We start from the raw sequence: 19,026 nt of genomic DNA on the forward strand, positions 1-19,026 counted from the left end.
GTTCAGAGCCCCGGCAGCTTTCAATTGTAGTTCTCATGACAAGATAGACGCTGCAATAATTATGTTGTGGATAATGCCAGCCGTAGTTATTCAGACCTTGACAGATTAAATAAGATGTTCTCGCCTCAAGGCCCATACAGGATAAAATAAATGTCAGCGTGATGAGGCTTTTGTTTCCAGATTTATCTTTTGGAAACGGCTTCTTAAGGGAGAAAGCCTTTTAAAGTGCTGGAGCCGGAACTTCCTTTATTACCTCAGAAGCAACCCTTGCTTTCACATTGCTGAGACTGTTGTCTGCAGTATTCCTCTGGGTTTTGTCAAAACACGTCAATAATTACAAAAAGGTATTGGTTGTGATCATACCATGTAGTCAAATACTGTAATCATGATTTCAGTTCCATCATGAGGAGTTTGTAAGACAAGAGGTGATTTAAAAAATAAAAAAAAATAATTATAATAATAATACTGCTATGAAGAGAATTTGAAATGTAATTCACAACTTACGTCTGAACTCAAATGTGTCTTTTTTGTCCATGAAAGGGTTAGGAAAGATTTTAGTCACATTTACAAATAGTCTCTCGTATATATATGTATATATGTATATATATATATATATATATATATATATATATATATATATATATATATATATATATATATATATATATATATATATGTATATGTATGTATGTGTATATATTTATATATGTGTGTTTTAATGCATTCCAAAAAAGCTGAGGTCAGAAAGCTTGTTACTGCAGGAATGCTGTTTTAGAAATTGAACACGTATTGGCAGTAATGAAGACAGTTGTGATAAATGTGAATTGCTGCTTGTGTTCCTTGTAATCGTACGGTAGCGAAGCAATCCTCGATCTTTGCTTGCTGTTTTTTAATGTGAAATTATAAGAATCACTTCACAGTATCTTCCACTCAAAAAGAGTCATGTATTGTACTTGTAGTGCCAAAGAGTATTTTTTGTAATCCTGTTCAGGGCTGTTCCTTTTAAAAAATAACTGCGGTTGCAATATTTTTCCACCGGGTGGCACTGTGCTCTAAGTAAATATAAAATAAATAGTTTTGTTTTTTAGCACACCAAAAGAAAAGAGCTTATTTAAAGGTTCTTACAGTACTTTCTAGTGAAAATACAATCCATAACCTGTGTTTCATGAGAATATAAATGTGTTTTTTTAATTCGGAAACAATGGATGATAGGATCAAAAATGCATTACCAAATAAGCACTTATTTTTCTAATTTTAGCAGTCTTTATTGCTGACATCTTAAACTGCATGAACCACACATATAAACTGCATTTTAAAATAAGGATGGCTTCCTGGTCATTCCCAAGAGACTGTCGTTGCATTTTCAGAGTAACATTATCTTGCTGTATCTGCTGAGAAAGAATAGCACTGATACTGTAGTCTGTGAAGCATGCCCTGCTTCTGACTGCACACTATCTGCAGCACATTCTAAATTAATGCATCTGTCAAAAGCTGTAAAAAAAAAACCTTCAGCTATTAGCATTCAGATAAAAGGAATCAGCTTACAAAGAGCCAGTTTGATCATTTCATCTTGTTTCTTTTTCCATGCATAGAAATGACCTAGGTATTCTTTCTGCTAAAAATATCAATTTTTGCAACATTACAGTGGGATGTATTGAACCTTGGTGTAAAGCAGAGATTGATGTCATTTTAGTTCTAGTTTCAGATAGGTATTTTAAATGGTAAATGCCTGTCATGCCAAGTTCTATTGTAATTCTCTAAGCAGCAGCAAATCCTACTTTACCACTGATCTCTGTATTTGTATTGTGCTCGGTTAATGAGGAGGTCAGTACATCACCCCTGTGGAGTAAACACCAGCAGGGTTGAAGAATGGTGTTTTTTTTAACACTGTATATCTGACACTGTTTCAGCTCATTTAAATACACTCAATGTGGGATGTTGTGCCTCCACCTATACCATTGGGTGTTGCTCTTTAATTAAACACAGGCTTCACTTTTTGGCTCAGAGCTCTGCAGGTTCTCTCGTATGCATTGTGTTGTTTCCGCTCCAGTGATGCAGGATTTTGTATGACTTGTGGTGGTGCAGGGGAGAGGAACAAAAACACAAACTCTCACTCAAGGAGAAGTACGTCAAGGAGAAGTATGTCTGTAATAGTGATAGATGGTAAATACTGCTCCAGTTCCACCTCCCCTTAACCTTAATATAGACAGATAAAAGAACATTGCAGGGGCTAATTCTGCACTAAACAATAAAAAAAAAACATACGACACAAATATACTGCATTTCTATTATAGAACAAGTATCACTGTGTGCCATATAGTACCTTATCCATTGTCAATGATATTATTTTAAAAATATATTTATCTCCCAAGTGCTTTCTTTATTTTATGTAGTGTGTTCCTGCAGAAATGTCTGAATTTATTTTGTGGGATGTGTTAACCGGTATGTTGGCTTTCTGGCTTTGGTGGTTCCTTTTTGTACTTGTAAATGCAGTCTTATGTCAACGCATGTGTTTATCACCATTCACAACAGTTCATTAAAATGTTTTGTAATGAAGTGCCTTTGCCCATACTGCACTGTACAGTATGACCTTTTTAGGTACAACCAGCAATTCTGAGAAACCTGCTGTTGAGTTGTTTAGTGCTGTGTTTGCCATTTTATTGTGCTTCGTCACACACTGTCGCCATCTGTCCCGTTTCTTGTTTGGGATTATTTTAACAACAAGATTCCAAGTCAGATTCTAAAACGTATGTTCGGTGTCTCATTGCCGTTGTAATGTAACGTACAAGAGCCTCACCTGCAAGTCTGCACATGACTTTGGGAACTTGGTGTTGTGACTCTGGGCTGCAGAGGAAATCTTGCATTTCAGCCGAGCCAGTTTGGTAAGTATGAAGAATATTGTTTTGCTGCCATGGCAACGTGGTTTTACAGGTGTGTAGGTGAGAATCCTGCAAGGTAACACAAATAGTTTCAGTTGAAGCAGGTGATGTGGCGGCTGCACTGCACTGAGAGTGGAACCGTTGCTGTGTAATTTGGAAACGGTAAACCATTGAAAAAAGGAACAGTTGTGTAGGCTGCTCTTGATACTGGAAGTACAGTCGTACAGGTTTGAAGGAGAGACTATTCTCAGACATGTAAGTAGTTGAGTTTATTACGTTTAGCTGATCTACTGGTGGATTATAAATCTGTTTACATTCCTGGAAATACAGCACACACAAACAATGGTATGCCTTCCTGTGTATTTTCAAGTTCTTTTTATTTAATACGTGGTTTGTTCTCCAAAACGGTTTATATTTATTTAAGGAGAAAAGTTAGTCTCTTTTGAATTGGTTTTCTTTGTTTAGTTCTGAGAGGAGATGCTGTGCAGGTAGAAACACGCCTTGGGTAAACGCTGTAAGTGCCCTTTGTATATCAGGTAACACTTTTTATTTTGCGAATCTGTAATTCAGGGAATGTTTAAAACAGCCCTCAATTTCCTGCTGAACTCATTGTGAAGCAGAACAGATCTATTCCACAGTTAAGTGCTGGACAACATGAGTTTGTCATGAGTTTAGTCTTCAGATATTCTTACATTTTCAATTAGCCAAGAAAGAACAGCATAATGCTTACCATATTACAGTAAACGCACGTATTGTGTGTGATCTGCTGTACATACCTTATTACAGTGTTGGAGATCCGATCCGTACGCTCATGAAGGCACGAGATGAAACGTTTATCTACTTAAGAAGTTATTATGAAATGTAATGGGAATGCTGAAACATAAATGACAGTGTAGTTTACCTCGGTAGCACACCCGATAACGCACCCATGCAATGCATGTTCCTGTCACCGTTGCTGTTATAGAGGGATCCATGCCGTGATGAGCATGTTTTGGGTGTATGCTGCTCTGTTGATTGGTTTTGTTTTGGTTGTCCTTGTTACTCTTTGTACATAAACAAGTCAGTGTTTTCCTGTAGACTGCATTCTATTATCTTTATCTATTACCCCAGAGCATTTGGTCATGCTGCTGAAGGGGCTGCCTGGGGCATGTTGGGGGTACACTGTGTATGTGTCCTCTTGCATCACATCTCTGTTATATATTTTGCATGCACTGTATACAGTACACCAACTACAAAACTAGCCATTGCTATGTTTTTGGTTATTTTCAACTTCCTAATAATGATAGTTTGTTTCTGCTAGTTTCAATCTCAATCAGGATTAACTGAATGGTCAGTTAGCATGGGGTATTATGGATTTGTTTCACTGCTTGACATCAAGGGCTCTCTTCCATTAGACAGAAAGACAGGCTTTGTTGGTAAGAATTCAGGCAACAGTTCATTTACTAGGTTTACCTTATGGCAGCTTGTGTGTGTGTGTATATTGTGAAAGATTTCCACTTAATTTTAGGTTTATCGCCCCTTTTATACAGACCCACACAAAAGAATTTGAATTTTTTAAGCACGTACGTGCAATTTTATTATTTACAGAAATCAAAGTTGTCAAAACAAAAACAAAAACCTAACTCACACGGAGTACTAACTAAACTTTGTACCGTCCTTAGACTAACAAACTGGACAGCTAAGCTGTTTACCAGTCACAAAACATTAACGTTACACCACAAACAAAAAGGTCTACACACAACCTTTTGTTAAACCACACAGGTCTCTTCACAATGACAGCCTCTCTCTTCACACAGACTGGAGACTGCCTAGAACAAACGTTTTGTCCTGTTTAAATACCTGCCTGTTAATTCCAGGCAGGTGACGCTAATTAAATAAAAATAAATCAATTAGAATAAATAATACACCTGTGGCAAACACAGCCACACACACAGTTCTCCGATTAATACTTGTACTGTGATTCTTGAAATGTATTTTTGTTTACGACTGTAAGTCTCCCTGGATAAGGGCATCTGCTAAGAAATAATAATAATAATAATAATAATAATAATAATAATAATAATAATAATAATAATAATAATAATAATAATAATAATAACCACCAACACATTTTTTTCAGGCAGGGATCCGCCCTGCCGCAATATAATCGCAAGAAAACACAAGACTGCTTGGATACTTTTGTATACAGTATTTCCTACTGGTACAAATAAGGAGAAAATAAGTATTTGTCACAGTGCTGTATCAGATAACCAAGGCTGGTATGCATCCGTATGGGCAATAGGAAGGTTATTATCTGCTATAAATGGGTTGCTGTGTGTTTTCATCGCTCCTCTCTGCACCACTAGCTTGCTGTTAGATGTGTCCATGTGGAGTAAATGTGGTGTGTTCTACAAATCCCTTCACACTTGTGCTGCAGTTTATATAACTGATTACTGTGCAGGGGATTTTGCTGATGGCAGTGTTCAAAGCTAGCTTTAATAGCCTAAAGGTAGGTTGGATGGAGTGCATTATTACCTTCCTGTTGGCCTCTTTGCGTGTTATTACTGAGTAATTGCTGTTCCTGCAGAACTATAAAACATCCCAGATTGGAAGGGATTGTTGGCAGGACTGATCTTCCATGAAATGCCATTGCAGATTAATGAATCAGAAGCCGAAAGCAGCATTTATTGCCTCCATGGGAAAAAAGAATAAGTTATTGGTGCCCGGAGAGCAAGGCTGGGAAGATAGAAAGCATGAATTGGCCGCACCTAATCAGTGGAAAATTCTCTGCAAAAATCAGTCATTTCCAAGAAAGATTAAGACCTAAACAACAGGTAACGTTTTAGACCTGTGACACATCTGGATGATCTCAGATCTATTAAGAAAGTGAATCTCTAGGCTCAGTGATGCAGAAATGCCGTTTGGATTGCTGGTGTTTTATGATAAGATTTATAGTATAAAAGTTAAAAAGAAATTTTGCTGAATGTTCTACATTGAGCAACATTTATTTTACTGTATGATCTGGGTAACTGGAAGAGCAAGTGGTGTCACTAGGATTGTGAAACTGTGGGGTCTGAGTTCCTATAATGTGTTTGTCACCCAGAAGATGTCTAGGACTGCTATATAATGGAGTATGTGAGAGCAACGATTAGTTTGGGGTTTGGGGTTTTGTTACTAAATGGCTAATATGAAACTTGAAGTAGTCTTGCTGTATAAATACAATTTAAATTAAAGGTCTGTCCTATTGTTTACCTATGGTGCCCACGTACTGTCATCAACAGGGAGCTAAATTTATGACTATTGTATAATACAATGCGAAATGCATGTTATACTGCAGATTGTGATAAGACACAATGAAATACAATCTACAGTAGTTATTATCTTTTGTGCTGGCCTGCCTTTCCAATTTTAATACTAGATTTTAATACTAAAGAAAAATGGATTTGATGATACTTTGTAAAAGTGATGACAACAAAGCCTACCCTAATCTTACTTTTTTCAGTAATTTGCATTGAACACTTTAATGTGCTATCACAAGATCTAAGACTTGTCTTTCAAGTGCTTTGCTTAACCAAATAACTGTGCATACATATCCTGGTTCTGGTGAAAGAGCACTTAGTGTGCAATACATGTAGTGTACATGCACAGGCTGCGAAGAATACCCATCAAAACAGCGGAGACGTTCTGCATGGTAAACAGACAACTTTTGTAGAGCTTATTTAGTTAGTTAGACCTCAATCACCCTCCATTATCATGTGATTATTGTACACAGGAAGCTGCATGAACCACACACTGTTCAGAAATGCTGCATGCTATCATGTGATGTTTGACATGTTTTACGGAGCTCTTAATGAAGATGGACATTTCCACTTCCCAGGACAGCATCTTTGGATGCAGAAGTAGCTTAGAGAAGTGTGTGTACTGTATTTACCTAAATAAACGCATGCTTTACCCAAACTGTTTAACAGCCGTTTTATTTTAGTTTTGTTTTAACATGCACTGCAGGCCTTCAGTCTTGATGTAGTGAGGCTAGTTGTAATTTGCATAGATATTCCACGTGATAAGTGTAAGGCTGATATCTACATTTAAACCAATTCATGTATTCTGTTGAAATGTTCTTATTGTTTTACCTAAGAACTTGTGATGAAGTGTTTATTAACGTTACGGATGAGCACTACAGCAGGGGTGCACAAATCAGACCCTCATGGTGTTGTAGGTAGAATTCAATAATGATGGAAGGAGGTTAAATAGAGTCAACTAAGTCATTTAGGGTACAGGGGGAACAAAGACCAGGGGGGATGGAAATAAGACTCCCATTTTTTGATCCATTCCTCGTTTTACCATGAGTTTAATACGACACACCTGAGCTTGTTACCCTGTACAAACTGTGGCTAATTAAGCTCATAGTAAAACCTGGAATGGGTGAAACTGCTATGCAATAGGAGTCTCATTTCCATCCCTGGGCTTTGGACCCTCAGGGACTGGAATTGTGCACCTCTGATCTACATGTTTAAAAGATGATTTTATGTTATGGAGCAATCTGAATCTGAAAGGAATGAAAGATATACTGTATAAATCTAGTTAGTTTGTTGTATACAATTACATTGCCTCCGCTTTATAGAAACTGAACGTCTCTACACTAAGTGCGGTTTCGAAAACTGAGTAGCCTTTTTATAAATATGTGCCTGTTAATATTTTGTCTTTGTCATGAGATTACTCTTTATAAGTGGACCTGCTGTTTTGAAATATGCTGTAGACAGAGATATATGCTTTCACATTTATATCTGAACAGTACATAATGTGTGAGAGTCATTAAACCAACAAGGGTCTGTTGGTTTAATGCTGGTTTAATTTCCGGGCTTGTCTATATTTGGACATGTTCTGGGAGTTAAAAATAGATTTAAAAAAAAAAATACTCACTTCAGACCAAACATGTTATTTTGCAAAAGTACTGTAGTGGAGGTTTGTTATGTGATTGATAGACACTATTGCTTTGACTACGAGTTGGTCTGTTGTCTTTTTTTCAGTGAAACGTTACAACATACAGTAGTGGCATACCTGTACGAGTTGGTATTCTTGTTTGAAATATAGGTAGGGGTGTATTGGTATTCCTGGCAGTGATGAAGTCCATTTTAATCTAGATCCTCATACTTATAAAAGCGATATCTGGATCTGTTTTAAATGGTCTGGTCTCAGCTGCCTCAATGCTTTCCATATCCCCTGGATAGACAAGCTCTGAAGTAGCCCGCTGCCAAAAGGTTCTCTGAGCAGTTGATTTGTATTTCTGTATTTCAATATATTTAGAAAAGGGAATACCGGGAACACAGCAATACAAATACAATGACTCTTGTGAGAGTTCTAAATTTCACAAATGAAGATTATTTTGTTTTTTGATAAACCAGATAAAAGTGCACATAGATTATTATTATTATTATTATTATTATTATTATTATTATTATTATTATTATTAATTTATAAGCAGATTTGTGATGCATCTTTTGATATAAGCTTTTCTAGAACATATTATTATTATTATTATTATTATTATTATTATTATTATTATTATTATTATTATTATTATTATTATTATTATTATTATTATTTATTTCTTAGCAGACACCCTTATCCTTATCCCTTAATATGAAATAGAATTGGAGATCTACAGTGTTTTTTAAATGATGAAAATGTGTGTCTGTGTCTGTTTTAATGCTCAAGTGTGTGCCGTGTAGTGGATTTTTTAAAATGTTTTGCCAAATTGGATTACTGCAAATAAATGCTGGGTTATTGAATGCGACAAAAAGTGATTATTTCATCAAACTCTAATTTAAATCATACAGTTGTTAGTGCTGGTGCATTGGGAGCTTTTGTGCAGTGCTGTATCACAAACTGCTTAAATTAACGAGTACCCTAAACGTTTTTTCTCTCTTTCTTTTTTTTTTCCTATTTGTGCAGGTTGCAGTCAAGCTTTACTGCAAATTAAATGCCGTCCTGTTGCCTCTAGCTCACCCTTGGAAATCAGAGGCTATCTGCCCCACCATAACTCTGCACCATGTCTTCAGAAAACAGGGACACACTGTGTCAACAGCACGGCTGCACTGAAGAGACCACCTGCCCAAAAACCCCAGGGTAGGTCCGAAGTGAGAAGTAATACTCATGATTAACTGTGGAGCTTGAAGGGAAGGGGGCTAAAAGAAGGGGAGGACACAACTAGAACTCCCTGGGAATACATTAAGCTACCTTAGAAGACATTATTGCTGTTATGAACCAACTAATCTATATGATATCGCCAAAAGGCAAAGATTCTAAGCTTAGCTGGCACCTGCTGGCTATTATGATTGGTGCCAACTTCAAATGTGCATATTTGAAAGTATGACTTAAGATCCTGGGAAATTGTTTGTTTATGGGTAAAGTAGAACAAGGCCCATTTGAAATAATAAAAGGTGCATGTTTCTGATGCCTCCTGTGTTATACTAGAAACCAGACAATAGCAAGTGCATCATGTTTATCCATTCAAACCATCATCACAGCTGCTGCTGTTGAGTCTACTCTGCAGTGTAGTTTGGTTTAGAGGAGTCCTGTCTTCTGCTTCTGTTCCAGTAGTATAGTAGTATGGTTTGCCTGTTTAAGGAACAAGTAGTCTCACCTCTCACATGGCTTCAAATTAGTGTCCTTGCATCCATCAACCACAATCTTACTCGTTACCATGAAAGCAATGCTTCTGGTTTCGAGGAGAAGCCATGATTAGGTTTTATTCCTGTTAAACAGTAGTCGCCTTTATTTAATGTACCTAGATATTATTTATTTTTATTATTTTTGTAATGGGTAGTGGCATTAGGTGATGGAGCCTTTTGTACTAACTTGCCTTTAGGACTTTCAGAATATGTTTCTCATTTTGAGATACACAACATTTAATTATTTTGAGTAATTTGAATCCAGGTTTACATCACACTGCAAATGCTGTTGACCATGTTTTACTGTGAATGTGTAATTCAGGGAAGTACACATTTCTCCCTGGCAGCAGGTTAACTGGCTCACACAGCAGAATAAGATAATTATTCAGAACTGTAGACAGGCAAGGTATTGTCACTTTTTTTTTTTTTTTATGGTACATGGACTTCTGCAAAATTGTAAACATGTTGCCATGGGTTACTGCTTACGTAAATCTGAAACCATGAAAGAAACTGTGAACCCCTGCCCCACACCCCCTTCCCCAAACAAAATGACACAAAACAACCCCTACAGTGTCTTGGTAAGTCCATCTTCGAAAACCCTGTACAATGCTGGTGCTTTTACGTCATGACAGCAAAATGATAAGCTACTGCTGCATGTTTTTACTTTTTATTATCATGAGCTCAGTGCAGCCCAAAGAGGAAGGAAACTGTTGAACGAGAACCACAGTTAAAGAGTTATTCTCACTTTGTGTGTGCAAGTTCCTGAAAAAGGCTCTCTTATTATGCTTACATATTTTTTTCAAGTTCTGAAGCAGTTCTGAAGTCTACAGTAATTTTACCTGACCTGTTTTATCACAACACCCCTTCCTAGCACTGAGGGGACTTCAGCGGAGGACATATGATGGTTCCATCATATATAGTATATATTTTTTTTTTGAAACCACACGCTACTTACGTGCACACATTGCTGCATCCTGTTTAGCAATAAGGAAGTGGTAGTCTCCAGCATAGGCTGGCCATAATAATCTTCTTCTTTACAGACAAGTGCATTTTTCTAACTTTAAACACCCAGTGCCATTTTTAAAAAAAATTCTTTAAAAAGCTCATTGAAATGGACGTCCTTTAAGGAGCTGGCAGTCTAAACCATGGAAGACTCTTCCCTTGGGTGATGTAAGCCGCGCAGGAGAGCAGCAATGAAGACCTTGCCTCAGTCGTGAAGGCTGTTCAACGCTGTGTTCTCTTCCTAGTGCCCCCTAAGCCTGTTCATCTTCAGACCCCTGGTCCGGACAGACGACCCAGGGCAATCCCACCGGCACCCTCCAGGCCTCTGCCTGCGGACCCAGTTCCCAAGCCAGGCAAGAACTGCACCTCTGCGTGGAAGGAGGACACAGAATCGCCCAACAGTGTGTGCTTGCTTATTGAGAAGTTTGAAAGCTCCAGGTACAGTTGTCTTTTCTTTTTCTTTTTTATGTATTCATTAACATTTGTATGATTTTATGAATGAGATTTTAGCACAGTATTTGAATGTTGTAATTAGAATGTTGCATGCAGAGACAGTGAAACAGAAAATAAGGGAACACCACCCTCAGAAACGTTTACTCTGGTCATTTTGCACAGTAATTTTTCAGTTTTTTTCATGCTTTTCCTATCATTATAATATACATTTACCATAGTTTACCACCAGTTACCATGTTTATTAATATGTTTTACAATACCTCTCTGTGCTTTACAATGCTTACCTGTGCTTTGCCTTGCTTTATTACACTTTACTATGGGATAACTTTTGTAAAGGCAGATCCCTTTGACTGGTAAGATCTGTCTAAATAAAACCACAGTAAAGTCATGGCTTAAACTGCTAGCAATGGCTTACTTACAATATATTTTCAGATGTCACTGTGCAGTTTCAACATAAATATTGTATAGTGGTGTGACAAAGTGGCTGAGTGGATGCAGGTGCAGGGGTGATGCAGTGCGGTAATAAAACAGACAGAGAGATTTAATCCAGTTTGGAAAAGGGGTCTTTTATTTTTGTATCCAGGTCTGGTGACCAGTAGCAATAACAATAAACAATAACGGGTTTGCAGACCCAAACAATAATAATAAACCACACGTATCTGCCCCACAATTATACACACACGGTCACCAGTCCTGGGTGAGTGCAGTAGTGCTCGTGTTGGGTGATACAGTTTATTTTTGTGACAGTAGTGCAGTGCTGTTCCGGCTTTATTGCTGGACCTCGGGGACAGTTCCGGATTCGTGTTAGCTGTCTGGTGCAGTGTTACAAACAAGACGATTACACACACAGACAAACAATGACCCCTTGGTAAACGAGTGCAACCGCCTCTCCAATCTGCGGCTGCCACGTCGTTTCCCTTCCGGGTCATTGCATTATTGCAACAGAGTCTTGCCCTTTTCCAGGCTGGCCGACTTCCCTTGAACCCTGGGAAAGAACTGTCAGACCAGCCTGTCCAAGGAACTCTGTTCTCGCTGCTTAGCACCCTCACAGGTCGGGAGGGAGATTTACAACCAAGAATCATTGTATTTCCGTCACAAGTGGTATCAGATATTATACATAATTACAGGGCAGCTAAATTATTACATGCAGTTAAACTGAAGGTGATGTTTTCTGTATGGGGCATTTTTTTGGTTGATTTGCCACGGCACACAAATATGGAGATAATTTACAGCAGAATGAAATGACATCATGCTTGGGATTACTTCGTGATCCTCTTTTTAGCATCACTATAAACACCCTGATACAACTGGAATGATCGATACAATTTGTCCCAATTTAATAGACAGCTAAAATATCAGGAAAGACAGGTTATAGCACTTACCTTAACAGTGCCCAATCTCTCCTTCATTGGGGAGTAAAAACATGTTTTTAGTTTGTAGTTGTTGCTGAGCACTTTTTCTGAAGTTAGCAATAGGAAATCATTTCCATGTTCGCTTTTGAAGGGTGTAGTTATCTATTGAGGTTGTTGTGTTTTGCAGAACACCCATTCTTGGAGTCTATAGGAGAAGCCAGCTTCATCTGTCTCTTAGCATGGATCCTGCCCAGGAACCAGAGGAGTGTTCAAACTCTGAACCTCTGGGTTCCAGTGACTGTTCAACCGCAGAAAACCTTGCGCTCCCCGTCTCTGAAACGATGTCTGACGATACCGAACTCTCAAACTTAAGTGCGCTTCGTATTGACGATATCAGCACATGCAATTTAAAGACCCCTGGGGACTGTTCTGCTGTGAACGGGGCTGCCGGGTCCAGCGAGCTCAATGACAATCAGGACTCCACGTTGGAGCAGAATGGGAATGGCAAGGTGCCCAACAGAGACAGTGGAATCGATAGCCCTTCATGTAACGTGGAGGGAGAGGTGTTTTCAAACGAGGAGGCCATCGATGAGGAGAAGAAGAAGGATGAGAGTGTCGCTGAGAGCGAGGCAGACACAGGGACGGTGAATGAAGTGAAGGAGAGTTCTGTTTCATCTGTGGAACATAAGAGGGACTCAACACAAGACGAAGAGGACAGCGATATGGACGAAGGCAGCAGCGAAGAACACGAGACAGCAGAAGTGCCAAAAACAGAACAGCCAGACGCAGCCAAGGTAAGCCTGGGTGTGGGCTGCCAATTGGCAATCCATTGTCATTGTCTCTATTCAGTGCTTCTGTTAAACCATTGCTGTTTTTGGTACGGGAGGTCACAAAACCAAGTTCACAAATTCTCACATGGCAAAATCCCAATTAGCCAAATAGCTTGTGGCTAAATACGACAAACAAAACAGAAGTGAACAGTGGTGGTAAAATAAGAAGAGTACTAATAATAATCGAATGCTGTGCCTAGAATATTTGAGGTATTTTGAGGATGTGGTGGATGAGAAAAGATTTACCGTAACGTTAAAGCGAATCCAAGTTATGCTGGTGATATTTGTTTGCTTACTATCTGTGAAGGCACTGCTACAGTACTAGGTGTTGGCTGTGGTGTTTTAAACTCGGTTCTGTGATGGCTGTGGTATCGTATGAGTAGGTGGTGGAGCATGGCCAAGTCTATTTCAGCTCTTGGAAAGGACTGCTGTATGGTGCCTTGTAAATCTGTGAACAACTAGGAATATAATATATGGCTTTAGAAGCCCATTTGTTGGAATGCGAATCCCATTACATAACCTTTGGATACCATGGCAACCTTTTTTATATTATTATTTGATAATGATTGTCAGGTCAGTGGGGAGCCCTATAAGGACATCATGCTAATAGTCCAGCAATTGCATGTGTTCGAAGAGTATGACAACCTGAACTACGGCTAAGTTATCATTTTCCTATCTGAAGTACACAAGAGTTTTACTGAACTGTAACATATGGTGTTCTTAAGGCTATCCCCCTTCCCATGACAAAACCAATGGAAAGGCAAGGTGCTGCCTTTTAGCACACTCACTGAAAACCAGATTGTTGCCTTTAAACAAAATAGTGAATTGATTGACTTCATTTATACGGTTCAGACAATAGTATTTTATATTTTTTTTACCCCAATCTGTCAGCAGGTGTTCCAACGATGGATGGATGTGTTACAATCTCACAGTAGTGTCTGTTGATTTTACAATACCATTGGGATATGTAGCTGTGTTTCTGATGTGATCTGTCTACCTTTGCTCTATATATTCCCCTTTGAACTCACCCCCACCCAGAATTTCCTTTTACCACCAGCTTCTTCAAGCTAAACAAATATCAGCAAACGTACTGCACCCTCCCCAGTCTGTCGCTGGGTGCTGCCCGACACTTTTTTAATCTCTTCGACGCACTCCTCCCAAAAGTCAGCCCACATTTTTCCATCTGTTCAGAAATTCAGATCAAGAAAGGTTATCAGTCTGTTCAGAGTATAGGTTGTTTGTGCATTCAGTAGATTTTCTTTTTCCATCATCCATCGCCGACACTCCCAGATCTGCCGTGTATTTTCTGTATTTTCTGGGTGATTTTTGTTCGCCAGAGCAGAGCTGTATGTGGCATTGAACTTCTTTTAATTCAAGTCACCCTTTGTGGTTTGTATTCCCACTATCACTCAGCCATGTTAGTTATTAATTTATTTTATTTTTTTCCAGGCTTTCTTTTGACAACTTCAATCACAGTAATCTGTCACCCATGCTAATAAAACAGTGAGGCATTCAACAGTTTATAATTTGTATTTATTTGCAGCAGAATATAAGATTTATCTGAATAGTATTGCATACTATACACGTGACCTCCTTATTTTAGATCTGGAAACAAATGTAATTAATACTACAGTACTTTTTAACTTTGTGGTGCTGACTCTTACAATACAGTAACAGCAACTGTACTGTACTTGTGTTTTCACTGGAGGTTTCAGTTGAGTCTTCAGCGGTCAGACTAAGTGACTCAGAGAGAAAAAAGTGGATGCTATAAAACCAGATATATTTTTCAGAAATTAACAAAGTTGATCACTGTTCTTTTTAGAATGTTCAAAATTTAGAATTGTCTGCCGACGACATTCCATGTGTAGGTCCGACCAATACATCACAAGTGGTTCATGACCTTGTGATTATACAGGGTGCAATAATGCATTTTTGCTCTGGTTGGGTGAGGTTATGTTTTTTGGAGAAAAATACACCTCAACCAAACTCTCATTTCTAGTGGTATCCTACTTTTAATAGAAAACCAAATACAAAATAATTACATACCCCCACTCACATGCATCATCTCTGTCCTTGAGGGACCAGCCTCATAAGGGTTCAATCTCCATGCCCAGCCAATATATTGAAAGGTAACACCGTGTAACAAATTTTTTCCTGGGTTCCTGGGTAGTAAGTGTTATTTCCTAATTGCTTATGCCTCAAAAGTATAGAAAATGGCTATTATTCCCCACAAACTTTGCTTTTGTGACCAGGACAGTGATATTTAGAAATGTACCTATTTCCAATGAGAAAACGGGCGAATTTGTGTCTTTTCGTTCACATAAAGTCAGAAAAAAAACAACATATGAATCCAAATTAACATGTATTTATACTAAAGTAATACAAAAATGACTACAAAAGATTTAGAAGCGAGTAGTTTTTCGAGATTTACGATTATACTGTAAATCACTTTCACGAATCAGCCCCCAAATGTAGTCTCCCATCATGTTCTCGTTATACTGTCCTTGGTAGCGTCATTCAAAGTCCAGTATATCCTGGTGGAAGCGCTCGCCTTGCTCCTCCGACTACGCTCCCATGTTCTCCTTGAATTTATCAAGATGAGCATCAAGGATATGGACTTTGAGGGACATCCTACAGCCCATTGTGCTGTAGTTCTTCACCAGAGTCTCAACCAGCTCCACATAGGGCCTTGTGATTGCCCAGGAAGCCCCGAACCACTGCGACAAAGCTGTTCCAAGCCGCTTTCTCCTTACTAGTGAGCTTCTTGGGGAATTCATTGCACTCCAGGATCTTCTTTATCTGTGGTCCGATGAAAACACCGGCTTTGACCTTTGCCTCAGACAGCTTAGGGAAGAAGTCTTGAAGGTACTTGAAGGCTGCCGACTCCTTATCTAGAGCTCTGACAAATTGTTTCATAAGGCCCAATTTGATGTGTAGTGGTGGCATCAGCACCTTCCGGGGGTCCCAGCCGTACTCATCATACTTCAAGGCGTCCAGCAAGGTCTTGGTGCTGTTGTAATCCTCTTTGAGGTGCACCGAGTGAGCCAGGGGAAGAGACAGGTACTTGTTACCATTATGGAGCAGCACGGCTTTAAGGCTCCTGGATGAGCTGTCAATGAAGGACAGTATAACGAGAACATGATGGGAGACTACATTTGGGGGCTGATTCGTGTAAGTGATTTACAGTATAATCGTAAATCTCGAAAAACTACTCACTTCTAAATCTTTTGTAGTCATTTTTGTATTATAAATGTATTTGTATTATAAATACATGTTAATTTGGATTCATATGTTGTTTTTTTCTGACTTTATGTGAACGAAGACACACAAATTCGCCTGTTTTCTCATTGGAAATAGGTAAATTTCAAAATATCACTGTCCTGGTCACAAAAGCAAAGTTTGTGGGGAATAATAGCCATTTTCTATACTTTTGAGGCATAAGCAATTAGGAAATAGCACTTACTACCCAGGAACAAAAATTGTGTTACATAGTGTAATCATTGTGTGGTGGTTTTATGATGTGGATCAGAATAATTTCAAACTCTATCCACCAGAGTTTAATGGCTAGTGCATTAACCCTCTTTATAATTACATTGCAGGCTCCATATAGATGCTGCCGGATCAGATTATATAAATGGGTATTGATTGTGTGTTTTTTTTATTGGTATTGTAGCTTGGCCAGGGAGGAAGAGGATGTGGTGTAGCTTCTTGCATCAATTACACGGAAGTAGCAGCGTGTCGCAGTCGAACCTGGAATAACTCAAACATTAAAACATTAACAGCTGTGCGGTACCCCTCTCATTGTTTGATACAGGTTTGCAAAATGACTGCTTTACAGTTTTGCTAATAGATTCTGTTTAATTTCCTAGTGCACAGAGCCACAGAAATTGTTCAACATTGCAAGGGAACTCCTGCAGACAGAGGAAGCTTATGTGAAGAGACTTCACTTACTGGATCAGGTAATTCTCTAATACAGTTTCACATTTCTTCTGTTGGATAGCTAGGCTGCATTTAAGTGGCAAAGCTTGTGCATTGAAGTTGAAGTGACAGAAAACTGAATTTGGACACTGGGTTCTTTTTCTGTGCTTCTTCTGTGACACACGTGCAAGTTGATCTCTGACATGCAATATATGTAAAGCATCATCTGACGACCGTGCCTCTTCTTTCTACTGCCCCTAATGCCCTGCAAGCAAGCGGGTAGATTCAATATTTCATGATAATCCCTGGATAAACTAGATTTAAGTCTGTGACCTTCTGATCCAGGGATCAGGGTCATTGTGGTTCATTATAACCGCAATAACCAGCTACTGTACACACAGGACTTGCAGTGCATGCTTTATGCATGTTGGTTGTTTCTACGTCTATTTGAAGAAATCCTTGTAATTTGTTTTGCAACCACTTCTGTAACGTTAACTGCATCGTCATTCTATAAATCTATAATACAAATTGCACAAATTGGCTCTGGGTTTATATTTGATCCAGTGACTCAAACGCAATATCCTTTTATGTTTTTTAATTATTCACAGTATAAATTAATACATAAATCATTGATGCTTTAGGATACAAACAACTAGCTTGACTCAATATGGATTTAATAGATTGCTTTTTTTTCCCCTTTGACTTTAAATTGCTGAAGCCGTCCCATATACTTTAAATTATGGATCTACTGAGAAGGATTACATCTTTAAGCGAGTACTTTAAAGTCATCGTTTTGAGCTGCCTTGTAAATAGCAAGCTTGAATGCTCTAACTATAGCCTTGGTTCAGTGTACTTATTCCATTTTATTACAAATGCGATGAATCAGCAGTTTAAATGCCAGTTTACTCTGGTTTGGCCAGGATTTGTGATCAAATGAAAAACATATACTGTAGCTTCAGAGAAAAAGTCGTGGGATACTTTGAAGGAAACCCCTCCTTAAGCAACCGAGAGATGGGGAATCTCCGGTATCAGTGTTTGGCCCATGGGCACTCATTGTTAATTCTTCCTCGGTTTTGCATACAATCTCTGTGGTGTTATGCACATACAAGCAGTTAAAGTAGGTTGCATGTTTGTGTTTTGTTTTTTGTAGGTATTTTGCACTAAATTAACAGAGGCTGGGATTCCACAAGATGTGATCACCGGAATCTTCTCCAACATCACTTCTATCGATCGATTCCACGAGCAGTTTCTCCTTCCTGAGCTCAAAACTCGAATCACGGAGGAGTGGTGAGTGCAGGGTAATGAAAGCAGGGTGCGGCAGCAGAAGACTGCTCTCTCTCTGTCTCGCCACAAAATAACCTCTTATCCCTTTAGACATGTGCTGATACGCCGGTATCGAGGAGCCGTCTGTATTTCAAACTTAGAAATAGTACAAAGCCGTTTAAAAGAAGAGATATGCAATTTAATACAGGCTTTGAAGTTTATACGTTTTTCTGGCTCCGTTTTTATTAATGTAAAAACAACTTGCTCTTATCCCTGGAATGTATTTGCTGCAGAAACTTGCGTACTGTAGCACAACACGCTTTCCATCAGAAAAGAGGGCAACTTGGTTGAATTCCCTTTGAGGTAACCTGGGTAGAAATATGATATTAATCAATGCACTGGCAATGGTGAACGGCACCCTGGCTTAGGAACCTTTGGCACACTCAAAGAAAGTACAAACACCAGCCTCACAAAAGAGGGTTAGTGACATCCATGATTTTAATTGACTGTTTAATTTGTAAAATAGTATATTGTGTGTGGTTTGGGGGGGGGGGGGGGGGGGGGGTGGAGGTGGTGGTGGGGGTGGGAACTAATGTATCATTTGTTTTTGTCACTTGTGATGCCAGTGGTCTCTTAAGATTATACTACTTAGTATAACTTAAATGTATTCAAGGCTTTT

At 38.7% G+C, this 19,026-nt stretch overlaps 1 protein-coding gene across 1 annotated transcript in view; it reads left to right on the plus strand.

Moving 5' to 3' along the window:
- LOC117414125 (FYVE, RhoGEF and PH domain-containing protein 3-like) overlaps positions 1 to 19,026 on the plus strand; it is a 59,911-nt gene that overhangs the window by 25,433 nt on the left and 15,452 nt on the right. Inside the window, exons 2-6 of the mRNA XM_058988424.1 lie at positions 8,811 to 8,984; positions 10,777 to 10,969; positions 12,524 to 13,130; positions 17,036 to 17,125; positions 18,235 to 18,371. Of these exons, the coding sequence (XP_058844407.1) occupies positions 8,811 to 8,984; positions 10,777 to 10,969; positions 12,524 to 13,130; positions 17,036 to 17,125; positions 18,235 to 18,371 (1,201 nt within the window). The remainder of the gene's footprint in view (positions 1 to 8,810; positions 8,985 to 10,776; positions 10,970 to 12,523; positions 13,131 to 17,035; positions 17,126 to 18,234; positions 18,372 to 19,026) is intronic.

The sequence above is a fragment of the Acipenser ruthenus genome, chromosome 16 (genome assembly GCF_902713425.1).
Source record: "Acipenser ruthenus chromosome 16, fAciRut3.2 maternal haplotype, whole genome shotgun sequence".
Lineage (NCBI taxonomy): Eukaryota > Metazoa > Chordata > Actinopteri > Acipenseriformes > Acipenseridae > Acipenser > Acipenser ruthenus.